Source organism: Carlito syrichta, unplaced genomic scaffold (genome assembly GCF_000164805.1).
Source record: "Carlito syrichta isolate Samal-C Ts95f unplaced genomic scaffold, Tarsius_syrichta-2.0.1 Scaffold288448, whole genome shotgun sequence".
Classification (NCBI taxonomy): domain Eukaryota; kingdom Metazoa; phylum Chordata; class Mammalia; order Primates; family Tarsiidae; genus Carlito; species Carlito syrichta.
In genome coordinates, this window is record NW_007232544.1 from 273,870 (window position 1) to 288,828 (window position 14,959).

At 43.5% G+C, this 14,959-nt stretch overlaps 1 protein-coding gene across 3 annotated transcripts in view; it reads left to right on the forward strand.

Moving 5' to 3' along the window:
* The window catches only part of ASH1L (ASH1 like histone lysine methyltransferase), a 202,012-nt gene that overhangs the window by 163,597 nt on the left and 23,456 nt on the right, over nucleotides 1–14,959 (forward strand). For all 3 annotated transcript variants that reach the window (XR_002481715.1, XM_008053776.1, XM_008053777.1), the window contains 5 exons: nucleotides 8,584–8,692; nucleotides 9,652–9,816; nucleotides 9,972–10,066; nucleotides 12,154–12,311; nucleotides 14,175–14,327. Coding sequence is in view for 2 of the 3 variants with exons in the window: in XM_008053776.1 (XP_008051967.1) it covers nucleotides 8,584–8,692; nucleotides 9,652–9,816; nucleotides 9,972–10,066; nucleotides 12,154–12,311; nucleotides 14,175–14,327 (680 nt within the window). In the remaining variant the exon portion in view is untranslated. The remainder of the gene's footprint in view (nucleotides 1–8,583; nucleotides 8,693–9,651; nucleotides 9,817–9,971; nucleotides 10,067–12,153; nucleotides 12,312–14,174; nucleotides 14,328–14,959) is intronic.

The window sequence follows — 14,959 nt, forward strand, 5'->3', positions numbered from 1 at the left end:
AAAAAAAAAAAAAAAAAAAAGGTAATATGAAGATAGTATAAACAACTTTGGTTTCTTTTTAATCAAAGTCTTACTCTATCGCCCAGCCTACAATGTAGTGGCACGTTTCTGGCCACTGCAGCCTCGACCTGCTTGGCTCAGGTAATTCTTCCACCTCAGTTTTCCAAGTAGCTGGAACTACAGGCATGCGCCTCCATTCCCAGCTAATTTTTTGATTTACTGTAGAGACGAGGTCTCACCAAATTGCCCAGGCTGTTCTCAAACCCATGGACTCAGGCAATCTTCTCACCTCCTCCTCCTAAAATGCTGGGATTCTAGACACGAGACACTGTGCCTGGCTAACTTTGGGGTTTTTTTAAGTTTTTTAAAAATTAATGTGTAAGTCACATACAGAGAAATACATCGATCTCAAATACACATTTCTGTCAATTTTTACAAATGCGTACACCCACGTAACCCACACTCCTATGAAAATACAGTACAATTCCATAATTTCAGAAAGTTTCCTTCTACCTCTTCACAGTAGATCTTTCCATTCCACAAGGCAAGTACTAATCTGATTTCTGTTGCCACAAAATAGTTTTGCCTATTCCAGAACTTCATTTGAATTTGTTCGTGTATGATTTCATTTATTTAGCATGTTTTAGTAATTCATCATGTTGTTGAGTATACCAGTGGCTTGTTGCTTTTATTATGGAATTATATTCCTTTGTCTGAAATTACCACAGTTTGTTGATTATTCTGAGCAACTTTATATTTGAAAAGTTAGCTGAAGTGAACAAATTGTTTGAAAACCACAGCTTGACCTGATGCAGTGGCTCAAGCCTGTAATCCCAGCACTTCGGGAGGTTGGGGCAAGAGGATTGCCTGAGTTCAGGGGTTCGCAACCAGCCTGGGCAACTTGGCAAGAACTCGTCTCTATAATAAAAAATTAGCCAAACTTGTTGATGTGTGCCGGTGGTTCCAGCTACTTGGAAGGCTGAGGTGGAAGGATCACCTGAGCCCAGCAGTTTGACACTGTGGTGCCCATGAGTGTGCCACTGCACTCCAACCTGGGCAACAGAGAAAGTGAGAATCCAACTCAGGAAAAAAAAAAAAAAAAAGAAGCTCCAGGCCTAGATGTCTTCACTGATAATTCTTTCACATACTTAAAGAAGAAATTATACCAATACTGCCCAACTAATATAAACTTCCATATTATAAGGCTAGCATTAACCTTCTTCCAAAACCTAACAAGGATGTTAAAGGAAAAAACATACAGGCCAAAGTTTCCCATGCACATAGACACAAAAATTCTAAGTAAAATACCAACAAATTAAACCTCGCAATATTTCCAAAAGTTAACACATCATGGTCACATGGGGTTTATTCCAGGAATTAAAGGTTGGTTGGTTTCACATTGAAAAACGAATGGAGCTGGCTTGGTGGCTCAGCCTGTAATCCCATGCTTTGGGAGGCTGAGGTGAGTGGATTGCCTGAGCCCGTGGGTTCGAGAGCCGCCTGGGCCACATGGCAAGACCTCATCTCTTCAATAAATCAAAAAATTAGCCAGGCGTGGTAGCGCGCACCTGTAGTTCCAGCTACTTGGAAGGATCGCCGGAGCCCAGCAGGTCGAGGTTGCAGTGGCCGAGAGCAGCCACCGCACTCCAGTCTGGGGGACAGAGTGAGACTCCAACTCAAAAAAAAAAAAAAAAGAAAAAGAATAACCAATAGGCCAGGTGCCATCACTCAAGCTTGTAATCCCAGCACTGTGGGAGGCCGAGGTGAGACCTGAGCCCAGTGGTTTGAGACCAGCCTGGGCAACTTGGTGAGACCTCATATCTATAATATATCCTGTGCTTCGGGAGGCTGAGGTAAGTGAATTGCCTGAGTCCACGGGTTCGAGACCCACCTAGCCAACTTGGCGAGACCTCTTCTCTACAATAAATCAGAAACTAGCCGGGCATGGTAGCGTGCACCTGTAGTTTCAGCTACTTGGAAGACTGAGGCAGAAGGATCGCCGGAGCCCAGCAGGTCGAGGCTGTGGTGGCCAGGAGCATGCCACTGCCCTCCAGCCTGGGTGACAGAGTGAGACTCCAACTAAAAAAAAAAAAATTAGCCGGGCATAGTAGGGCATGCCTGTAATTTCAGCTACTTGGAAGGTTGAAGCGGAAGGATCATCTGAGCCCCGCGGATCGACACTGGGGTGGCCGTGAGCATGACACTGCACTCCAGCCTGGGTGAAAGAGTGACTGACTCAAAAAAAAAAAAAGAAAAACCAATTTAATTTACCGGATTAACAGAATAAAGGCAAAAAAGATCTCACTAGAGGCAGAAAAAACATTTGACAAAATTCAACACTTATTGATAATAAAAACTGAGCAAACTAGGAATAAAAGAAAACTAAATATGCTAAAGGGGGAATTTGTTTTTAAAAATTTACAGCTATTGGCCAGACTCGGTGGCTCAGTCTATAATCCCAGCACTTTGGGAAGCCGAGGTGAGTGGATTGCCTGAGCCCACGGGTTCGAGACCCGCCTGGGCAACTTGGCGAGACCTCATCTCCACAATAAATAAAATTAAAAAAATTAGTTGGGCGTGGTAGCGCACGTCTGTATTTCCAGCTACTCGGAAGGCTGAGGCGAAAGGATCGCCGGAGCCCAGCAGGTCGAGGCTGCGGTGGCCGGGAGCGACCACTGCACTCCAGTCTGGGCGACCGAGTGAGACTCCCACTCAAAAAAAATTTACAGCTATTATTCATACATAGATAAGGATGTCCTCATCACTACTTCTGTTCTACGTTGTACTGAAAATCCTAACCACTGCAATAAGAAAAAAAGTTTGAAGACTGGAAATGCCAGCCAGGCTCGGTGGTCAGCCAATAATCCTAACACTTTCGGAGACCTAGGCGAGCGGACTGCCTGAGCCCACAGGTTCACGACCAACCCAGGCAACTTGGCAAGACCTCATCTCTACAATAAATAAATTAAACATTAGCCAAGTGTGGTAGCACATGCCTATAGTTCCAGCTACTTGGAAGGCTGAGGCAGAAGGATCATTGATGCAGGTTGACACTGGAGTGGTCGTGAGTGTGCCACTGTACCCCAGCTGGGCGATCGAGTGAGATTCCAACTCAAAAATAAAAAGTAGCTGAGTGTCCTAGCTACTTGGGAAGCTGAGGCAGGAGGATCAGCCCAGGAGTTCAAGGCTGCAATGAGCCGAGATCATGCTACTCGGAAGGCTGAGGCGATCATGCTACTGCATTCCAGCCTGGCCAACACAGTGAGATCCCAACTGGAAAAAAAAAGGATTATAAATGAAAAAAATTGACTGAACCTGGTGGCTCATGCCTGTAATCCCAGTGCTCTGGGAGACCAAGGTAAGACGATTGCTTGAGTCCAGGAGTTTGAGACCAGAGAGAGTGAGACCTTTTCTCAAAAATAAAATGACCAGGTGCAGTGGCTCACACCTATAATCCCAGCACTTTGGGAGTTGGAAGTGAGAGGATTACCTGAGTCCATAGGTTCCAGACTAGCCTGGACAACTTGGTGAGACCTAATCTCTACAATAAAAAATAAAAATATTAGTCGGGCATGGTGGTACATGCCTGTAGTTCCAGCTACTTGGAAGGCTGAGGTGGAAGGATCCCCTGAGCCCAGCAGGTTGAGGCTGCGGTGACCGTGAGCGTACCACATACCACTGCACGTCAGCCTGGGCAACAGAGTGAGACTTCAACTCAAAAAAAAAAAAAAAAACTTTTCTGTAAAATAAAATGGTCAGGCGCGGTGGCTCACGCCTATAATTCCAGCACTTTAGAAGTTGGCGGTGAGAGGATTGCCTGAGCCCATGGATTCAAGACCAGCCTGGGCCACTTGGCGAGACCTCATCTCTACAATAAATCAGAAAAAGTAGCCAGGCGTGGTGGTGCGCGCCTGTAGTTATAACTACATGGAAGACTGAGGCAGAGGGATTACCTGAGCCCAGCAGGTCGAGGCTGTGGTGGCCATGAGTGTGCCACTGCACTCCAGCCTGGGTGACAGAGTGAGGCTCTGACTCAAAAAGAATAAATAAATAAAAATAAGTAAATAAAAAAATAAAAATAACTGGGTACGGTGGCTCTTGCCTAGAATTTCAGCACTTTGGGAGGCATAGGCAAGAGAATTGCCTGAGCCCATAGCTTCGAGACCAGTCTGGGCAACTTGGTAAGACCTAGTATCTAGAATAAATCAAGAAAAAAATAGCTGGGCATGGTGGCACATACCTGTGGTGGCCGCGATTGTGCCAACTGTACTCTAACCTGAGACAGAGTGAGACTCAGACTCCTACTCAAAAATAAAATAAAATAGAAATTGAGTGCATTCCAGGATATTAGCAACAACCAAGAAGAAACTGAAGTTTAGAAAACAATACTGCCAGGCATGGTGACTCATGCCTGTAATCTCAGCACTTAGTTCCAGCTGCTTGAAGGCTGAAGCAAAAGGATTGTCTGAGTCTGCCCAGCTGGTTAAGGCTGTAGTAGCTGTGAGCATGCCATTGAACTCCAACCTGGGAAACAGATTGAGACCCTAACTAAAAAAAAAAAAAGAAGAAAGAAATACTGTTTACAGTAGTTTCCTGAAAGATAGTACCTGATAAAGAATGTTTGTAGAACCTGTGTACTGCAAGCTTCCAAGCGTTACTGGGAAAAATTAAAGAACACCTAAATTAATGGGAAAATGTGTCATGTTTAGGGGTTGGAAACCTCAGTATTTTTAAGATGTCAGGTCTCACCAAGTTGATCTATAAATTCAACTCTAATCAAAACCCAATTTTTTTTTAATGTTAGAGTCTCACTCTGTCACCCAGGCTCGAGTGCAGTGACATGCATACATCTGCTGCAACCTCGACCTGCTGGGCTCAGGTGATCTTTCCACCTCAGCCTTCCAGTAGCTAATTTTTTTATTTATTTTAGAGACAATCTCTCTCCAAGTTGTCCAGACTGGTCTCGAACCTCTGGTCTCAGGCAGTCCTCTTGCCTCAGCCTCCCAAAGTGCTGGGATTACAGGCATGAGCCACCACACCTGGCAAAACCCATTTTTATGGAAATTGACAACCTGATTACTATGTCATATATAAATGACATATTGCATCACATATGGGAATACAGAGGACCTAGAAGAGCCAAGATAATCTTGAACAATAAGGACTTACACTACCAAATTTCAAGACTTATTATAAAGGTACATTAATTAGAACAGTAAAAGTTTGCTTGGGATAGATGAATAGACAACATCCAGGCAGATTTGTAAATGTACTGTCACTTGATTTATGATATCTCCACTTGTCAGTTAGTGGGATATGGATGGACTTTTAATAAATGAAGCTAAGTCAGTTGGCTTCTGTTTTTGTCCACACATAAAAATTAAGCTGGGCTCGGTGGCTCAGCCTGTAATCCTGCGCCTTTGGGAGGCTGAGGTGAGTGGATTGCCTGAACCCGCGGGTTCGAGACCCACCTGGGCAAGCGAGACCTCATCTCTACAATAAATCAAAAATTAGCCAGGTGTGGTAGTGCCTGTAGTTCCAGCAACTTGGAAGGCTGAGGCGGAAGGATCGCCGGAGCCCTGCAAGTCAAGGCTGCGGTGACCGGGAGTGGCCACTGCACTCCAGTCTGGGCGACAGTGAGACTCCAACTCAAAAAAAAAAAAAAAAATTAATCTAAGATGGATCATAGACCTGAATATCACAATTGAAACTATCAAGTTTCTATTTCTAGAAGGAAACATGGAATAATATTTTCTTTGAGTTGGGAAAGGTAAAGATCTTAAATGGAATGTAAATAGTACTTACAGTAAAATTTGACAAAATTATTAATTTCTGTTCATCTACTTATGTGATTCTATTTAGAGAGTGTAAGACAAATCATACACAAGGATATCTGCAATGTTTTCATTCAACAAAGGATTTACTTTTATCCAGAATCTATAAAATATTGAGAGATGGTCCATTTATTTATTTATTTATGTATTTATTTTTGTAGAAAGTAAGTTACGCTGTGTTCACCAGGCTGGTCTTGAACTCCTGGCCTCAAGTAATCCTTCTGCCTTGGCCTCCCAAAGTTCTGGATTATAGGCATAAGCCACTGTACCCAGCCACCAGTTTAGCTTTTAAAATAAATAAAAACGCCGGGTACAGTGACTCATGTCCATAATCCCACTGTGGGAGGCTGACATGACAAGGTTGCCTGAGCCCATGTGTCAAGACCAGTATGGGCAACTAGGCGAGACCTCATCTCTACAATAAATCAAAAAATTAGCTGGGTGTTGTGGCGCATACCTGTAGTTGCAGCTACTTGGAAGGCTGAGGAGGAAGGATCACCTGAGCCGTGCAGGTCGAGGCTGCAGTGGCCGAGAGGATGCCACTGCACTCCAACCTGGGCAACAGAGTGAGACTCCAACTCGAATGAATGGTAAAAGAATAGGTACTTCAAAAAAGAGAATAAAAAGTGGACACTAAATGCACAAAAGGGCTTAATATCGTTAGATACCGTATTGAGGGAAATCCAAATTGAAAATCTACTACAGGCTGAATGTGGTAGCTCACACCTGTAATCCCAGCACTTTAGGAGGCAGAGGCAAGAGGATTGCCTGAGTCCACAGGTTTAAGATCAGCCTGGACATCATGGCGAGACCTTGTCTGTACAATAAATAAAATTTTTTTTTTTTTAAATTAGCTTGGTGTAGTGGCATGTGCCTGTAGTTCCAGCTACTTGGAAGGCTAAAGTGGAAGGATAGCCTGAGCCCAGCAGGTCAAGGCTGCGGGGTGGCAGGGAGTTTGCAACTGCCGTCCAGCCTGGGCAACAGAAGTAAGACTCCAACTCAAAAAAAAAAAGAAAGAAAGAAAATGTACTGCATATCCTCCAAAATGTCTAAAATTAAAGACTGACAATACAAAGTGTTGACAAGGGTGTAGAGCAGCATAGGTGCTCTTAGATTTACTGTTAGAAGTGTAAATTGGTATAACCACTTTTGCAAAAATGTTAGTACCTTCCAAAGCTAAAATTGAAAATCCAGTAACTCAGCAATGCCGCTTCTAAGCATGTTTCTAACGTAAATGTTTCTGTTTAAAAAACATGTACAAGAATGTCAACAGAAGATGCCTTTTTAATAATAGCTAAGAACTGCAACCAACCCAAATTTTATCAGCAGTTAAATATATACATAAAGTGTAGTATGTTCATATAATGGAATAGTACACAGCTGTATAGGGATACAAATGGATACCTGCAATGCAATGTAGCATTGTGTAAAAGAGGAAACAAAAAAGCATACATATAGAATATATACTATATGATCCCATCTACTTGATGTTCAATACAGGCAAAACTCGTCTATGGTAACAAACCAGAATAGTGGCAATCCTTTGTGGGGACACTAACTCAGAGCTTTCTGGGAGGTTACACTGGTGCCTAAATATGTACAAATCCAGCAAGCTCTACACTTAAAATTTGGTCTTTTACTCTATGTAAGTTATACCTAAATAAGTTTAATAAAAAATAGTATGTAATCAAACTTTAAATGTTAATGAATAAGCCGGGCTCGGTGGCTCAGCCTGTAATCCTGCGCCTTTGGGAGACTGAGGTGAGTGGATTGCCTGAGCCTGCGGGTTCGAGACCCGCCTGGGCAGGCGAGACCTCATCTCTACAATAAATCAAAAAATCAGCCGGGCGTGGTAGTGCATACCTGTAATTCCAGCTACTTGGAAGGCTGAGGCAGAAGGATCGCCGGAGCGGCCACTGCACTCCAGTCTGGGCGACAGAGTGAGACTCCAACTCAAAAAAAAAAAAAAGTTAATGAATAGACCAGGAGTTAGCAAACTTTTTGGATATGGCTATGTACCAATAAAACTTTATTTACAGAGATGAAAAGCAGGGTGAACTGTGGGCCATAGTTTGCAAGGTCCTTGGTAGATTAAAAAGGCTTTGATGGCTGGGCACAGTGGCTCATGCCTATAATCCCAGCACTTTGGGAGGCTGAGTTGAAGCTCCTCTAGTTCTAGCTACTTGAAAGGCTAAGCCTGAAGGATCACCTGAGCCCAGCAGGTCAAGGCTGTGGTGGACATGAGTGTGCCACTGCACTCCTGCATGGGCAACAGAGTGCCACTCAGACTCAGAAAATTTTAAAAAGAAAAATATTTCTTAGGAAAAATTCATTATGACTCTTGAATAATTGGATACAGAAGGGAAGGCATCTTTTGTGGGTTTTTTTGAGTTGAAGTCTCACCCTGTTGCCCAGACCGGAGTGCAGTGGCACACTCTCAGCCACCACAGCCTCAACCTACTGGGCTCCAGCGATCCTTCCGCTCAGCCTTCCAAATAGCTGGAACTACAGACGCACGCTAACACGCCCGGCTAATTTTTTGATTTATTGTAGAGATGAGGTCTCGCCAAGTTGCCCAGGTGGGTCTTGAACCTGCAGGCCTAGGCAATCCACTCATCTCAGCCTCCCAAAGCATGGGATTACAGGCTGAGCCACCAAGCCTGGCTGGAAAGGCAATCTTAAAATCAATGATTGTGCCAATTTTTTAGTTTTTAGGCATGATATCAAGAACTCTCTTCTTTCTTCATAGGTCTGTTAATGGAGTATACCGGATTGGACTGTATGCGCTTAAAGATATGCCAGCTGGGACTGAACTCACTTATGATTACAACTTTCATTCATTCAATGTGGAAAAACAGGTAAGATTAGTAAATCCAAGAGAAAGATTGAACTTTATTGTTTAAGATGCAGTATAGGCCAGTGCAGTGGCTCATACTTGTAATCCCAGCACTTTGGGAGTTGGAGGTAAGAAGGTTGCCTGAGCCCACGGGTTCAAGACCAGTCTGGGCAACATGGTGACACCCTGTCTCTACATTAAATAAATTTTTTTTAAAAGTTGGTGGGCGTGGTGGCATATTCCTGTAGTTCCAGCTACTTGAAAAGCTGAAGCGGAAGGGTCACCTGAACCCAGCGGGTCTAGGCTGTGGTGACTGTGAGCATGCCACTGCACTCCAGCCTGGGCGAAAGAGTAAAACTCTTCGACTTTAAAAATAAAAATGCAGTATAACACAGGCCTTCATAAACATGATTGACTTGGAGTCATTAAATACATAGGGGCCAGGCACTGTGGCTCAATCCTGTGATCCTAGCATTTTGGAAGGCTGAGGTGAGAGGATTGCCTGAGCCCACGTGTTCAAGAACAGCCTAGACACCTTGGCAAGACCTCATCTCTACAATAAATCAAAAAATTAGCTGGACATGGTAGCACGTGCCTGTAGCTCTGGCTACTTTGGAAGACTGAGGTGAAAGGAGCACCTGAGCCCAGCAGGTTGATTCTGGAGTGTATCACGCTCACAGTATTTGCCTGTCTGGGATACATGGGTCTCAGTTACTGTTTTGTAACTTTGAAGAAAGAGATTGCCCTTTCTGGTCTCCAATCAGTTCTTAACTTTTCTGTAGATGAAGTTTTCCTAAACTTTAGTTTTTTCTTTTCACTCTAGTTGAATCTATTTATATTTTTTATACTCTCAATCAGTTATTTTTCTCTGTGCAAATTTCCCAGTTCATGCTTAACTTGTGTGTCCAAATGCTCAGTAATCCTTCTTAAACTTATAACTGAAACTGCAGGCTAAAAAATGTATTCTCTTTCCCTTCAAAGCAACTCTGTAAGTGTGGCTTTGAAAAATGTCGAGGAATCATTGGCGGCAAGAGTCAGCGCATGAATGGACTCACCAGCAGCAAAAGCAACCAGCCCATGACCACACATAAAAAGTCCGGACGGTCAAAAGAGAAGAGGAAGTCTAAGCACAAGCTGAAGAAAAGGGTGAATAATGGTCTAATGGCTTTCCCTGAAAGCTGCTTATAAGATGCTTAGAGAATTACCACAGGGTGGCATCTTAAGAGTAGTGGTTTTAGTATTCTTGAAGATGATTTCTGATTGATCTATTTTTTCTTTAATCTGATCCATCTGTTTTTTAGAGAGGCCATCTTTCAGAGGAACCCAGTGAAAACATCAACACCCCAACAAGATTGACCCCCCAGTTACAGATGAAGCCAATGTCCAATCGAGAGAGGTAAAAAGATTTTCTCACCTGAGTACTTTTTAAATGCTATGGTTTGCTTATCAGTTTAAAAAATTATTAAACTTCTGTATAGTTGATTCTTTTGTTCTTCTTTTTTTGTACAAGAGTTCTTTTTTTTTTTTGAGTTGGAGTCTCACTCTGTCGCCCAGACTGGAGTGCAGTGGCCACTCCTGGCCACCGCAGCCTCGACCTGCTGGGTTCCAGCGATCCTTCCACCTCAGCCTTCCGAGTAGCCGGAATTACAGGCATGTGCTACCACGCCCGGCTGATTTTTTTATTTATTGTGAAGATGAGGTCTCGCTGCCCAGGCGGATCTCGAACCCGCGGGCTCAGGCAATCCACTCACTTCAGCCTCCCAAAGGCGCGGGATTACAGGCTGAGCCACCAACCCCGGCTTGTACAAGAGTTCTTAAGCCAAAGAATTCAGGGTATCTATGAACTTGAAAGGGGGAAAATATATCTTTATCTCCCCTAATTTTTTTTTTTTTTTGAGTTGCAGTCTCACTCTGTCACCCAGACTGGAGTGCAGTGGCCGCTCCCGGTCACCGCAGCCTCGACCTGCTGGGCTCCAGCGATCCTTCCGCCTCAGCCTTCCAAATAGCTGGAACTACAGGCGCACACTACCACGTCCGGCTAATTTTTTATTTATTGTAGAGATGAGGTCTCGTCAAGTTGCCTGGGCGGATCTCGAACCCGCGGGCTCATGCAATCCACACCTCGGCCTCCCAAAGTGCTGGGATTACAGACTGAGCCACTGAGCCCGGCCTATCTCCCCTAATTTTTAATTGAAATTTGACATTTCCACACATGAGTGTAGTCCCATCTACTTGGGAGACTAAGGTGGGAGGATCATTTGAGCCTAAGAGTCCAAGACTAGTGTGGGAACATCGCAAGACCCTATTTCTTTAAAAAAATAATAATAATAAATTAACATTTTATTCAAATATGACTGTAGGTAAAACATGTGTATGATATGTATGTTTAGAGTGAGAGAGAATTAGCAATTTCCATGACTTTGTCACCAATATTCACAGATACTTTCATGTCATAATACAGATATTATAACTATTTTGAAATATTGTTTATGTTCATCTTCACCTCAAAATAACCATAGTACATGGGCATGGTAGTTCATGCCTGTAATCCCAGCACTTTACGAGGCCAAGAAAGGAGGTGGTTATACCTATCGCTAGATCCTGTCATGTGTTAAAAATGATTTTATATTTCTATTTCACAATTTGTTGTTTTGGGGGCTTTTTGGTTTCCTTTTCATTCCATGTATTAAAAATTAGCACCGTGTGCTGTAGCTCACACCTGTCATCACCGCACTTTTGGAGGCTGAAGTAAGGAAGATTGCTTGAGCCCAGGGGTTCAAGATCAACCTGAGCAACAAAGCGAGACCCCCATCTCTACAAAAAATAGAAAAATTATCTGGGCATGGTGGTGCACACCTATAGTCCCAGCTACTTGGGAGACTGAAGTGGAAGGAACATCCGAACCCAGGAGGTTGAGGCTGTAGTGAGCTGTGATCATGCCAGGCTAATTTTTTGATTTATTGTAGAGACAAAGACTCGCCATATTGCCCAGCCTGGTCTTGAACTTGTAGGCTTAGGCAGTCCTCTTGCCTCCACCTCCCAATGTGTTGGGCTTACAGGTGTGAGCCATCACGCCCAACTTGAAAAAATTATTTTAAAATTACTTTAAAATTAATCAGTTGGGTGTGGTGGCTCACGTTGGGCTTGGTGGTGCACACCTGTATGCAGTTACAGGTACTGGAGAGACTGAGGCAGAAGGATTACTTGAGCCTGGGAGGTCATGGCTGCAGTGAACTATGATCATACCACTGTACTCTGGCTTGGATGATAGAGCAAGACCCTGTCTCCTATCAATAAAAAAAACACAGGAAAATGTTATGTGAAAAAAATCAATAAACTTTGCCCATGTAGTTTCTTTACAACAGCTCAGTTCACTGATAACTATGCCTTTATATCATCCAGCAGTGGCTTACATAGAGTAGACATGTAATAACTGCTTACTGAATTAATGAATAAAGGAATTTTTTTCTTCCCTCCTTGCAGGAACTTTGTATTAAAGCATCATGTGTTCTTGGTCCGAAACTGGGAAAAGATTCGTCAAAAGCAGGAGGAAGTAAAGCACACCAGTGATAATATTCACTCAGCATCATTATATACTCGCTGGAATGGCATCTGCCGAGATGATGGGAATATCAAATCTGGTAAGGCATTGGAAACATTTGTTTCAAAAGTGATTATTTTAGTTACTTTTTTTTGTTTTTGTCTTTGTTTTGTTTTGTTTTTTTAGTTGCAATCTTACTCTGTCATCCAGGCTGGATTTCAGTGGCACGCTCACAGCCACCGCAGCCGCAACCTACTGGGCCCATGTAATCCTTCCCCTCAGTCTTCCAAGTAGCTTGAACTACAGGTGTGCGCTACCACGCCCAGCTAATTTTTCTTGATTTATTGTAGAGGCAAGGTCTCACCAAGTTGTCTGGGCTGGTCTCAAACCCCTGGGCTCAGGCAGTCCTCTTGCCTCTGCTTCCCGAAGGGCTGGGGTTACAACAGGCCACCATGCCCAGCCAATATGAGTTACTTTCAAGCAAACAATTTATTAAAAGATTTATTTTAGTATAGACCATAAATGTTAGGATCCAGACATACAAGCATCAATCAGTAATAACCCAACCCCCCGTCTCTGTTCTAGGAAATAGGGAGAAACCCCCTTCTGCCTGCCTTTCAAACATGACCTACAGTCTGAAATAGTCATGAGTAAGAGTGATAGTGGGCCCTCCGTGTTCCTTCCTACCTGGAAAATAACTTGCAGCCAGCATAAGGAGTGATAACAAATGTACTATATGGGGGGAAATCTCATCATTATCAAGTTAAAGACTATTTTCCTCACATTCAGATCAGCACTATACATATAAACCATCAGATTTCCTTTTTCTTTTTTTAAGAAACAAGGTCTTGCTCTCACCCAGGCTGGAGTGCAGTGGTACAGGCATAGCTCACTGCAACCTTAAACTCCCAGGCTATAGCAATCTTTCACCTCAACCTCCTAGTTAACTGGGACTACAGGCGTGCACCACCATGCCTGGCTAACAGATTTCCTTTTTCTAAATCATGTACAACTAATGTAACAACATTCCTGAGTTCAGATGTTAGTCCGAACAAACCGAAAGCAGAGGAACTAGCATGTCCGAGCATCCTTTTTTTTTACACCCCCCCCCCAAGTCTGAGTCTCACTCTGTTACCCAGACTGGAGTGCAGTGGCATGCTCACAGCCACTGCAGCCTCGACCTGCTGGGCCAGGAAGTCCTTCCACTTCAGCCTTCCAAAGTACTGTGATTACAGATGTGAGCCACTGTGCCTGACCCAAGCATCTTTTCTAACTGAAACAAAAGTATTCAAAAGATCATGCTCTTCTTTTATGCTTTCCTCCATCTATCCCCTGAAAAGATAGAAGCATTCTGTGTAATGTATATGGGAATATGCTGAGTGTTAACTAGATAAGATTGAAAAATTTGCCCAGAATCTTATATCCTGTAAATGCTTGATTGGCATAAATTTTACTATATATACTTATATCCCAACCAGTTCAAATCTTCTGATAACAATTATCATTTATTATTATATGTCAGGCCCTGAGATAAACATGTTAAATGCATTATCTCATTAAATCCACCTAATTTCCTCATGAGGGAAGCACTACCATTATTCCCATTTTACATTCGAGAATGTGAGACACAGGTTAAGTAACTTAGCCAAGATCACACAGCTAGTAAGTAGTGAAGCCATCATTCAAAGGCGGACACACTCATTTTGATGCCCAGAGCTACAACTGCTAGTACAGTCCATTGCATTAGGCTACTCAGATCCCTCTTGCTGCATTTGTGTCTGGTAAACTCCAGTGTTTCCGAATCTTCCTTTACAGAAGATAGAAAGAACTCTAGGCCCACTAATCTACTTAATATGTTTAATCACATCAGGGAAAATAGAACAAATGACAGGAATCTATTAGAAAGAGAAAGCCATGTAGACCTCCTCATTTCATGAAACTAATTTTCACCTTATTCTTCCAGATGTCTTCATGACCCAGTTTTCTGCCCTGCAGACAGCCCGATCTGTTCGAACAAGGCGATTGGCAGCTGCAGAGGAAAATATTGAAGTGGCTCGGGCAGCCCGCCTAGCCCAGATCTTCAAAGAGATCTGTGATGGCATCATTTCTTATAAAGGTAACTGTGTCTACCCCTAAATTCATTCTTCTTATCTTTTTTAAAAATCATATCACTTACCTTCACCTGACATCCAAGATGAAGAACAAGTGATTATTTATTTTATTTTAATGAGTAGGAGTCTCACTCTGTCACCCAGGTTAGAGTGCAGTGACCATGCTCACAATCACCCCAGCCTCAACCTGCTGGGCTCAGGTGATCCTTCTGTCTCAACCTTCCAGGTAGCTGGAACTACAGGCATGCACCACCACGCCCAGATAATTTTTTGATTTATTGTAGAGAAGAAGTCTCTCCAAGTTGCCTAGGCTGGTCTTAAATCCCTTGGCTCAGGCAGTCCTCTAGCTTCTGACTCCCCAAAGTGCTAGGCTTACAGGCGTGAGCCAGCACACCCAGCCAAGTGACATTTTAGAATTAGGAATTTAGAGGCTGAGGTGAGTGGATTGCCTGAGCCTGCGGGTTTGAGACCCGCCTGAGCAGCGAGACCGCATCTCTACAATAAATCAAAAAATCAGCCGGGCGTGGTGGCACACGCTGGTAGTTCCAGCTACTCGGAAGGCTGAGGCGGAAGGATCACCGGAGTCCAGCAGGTCGAGGCTGCGGTGACCGGGAGCGGCCACTGCACTCCAGTCTGG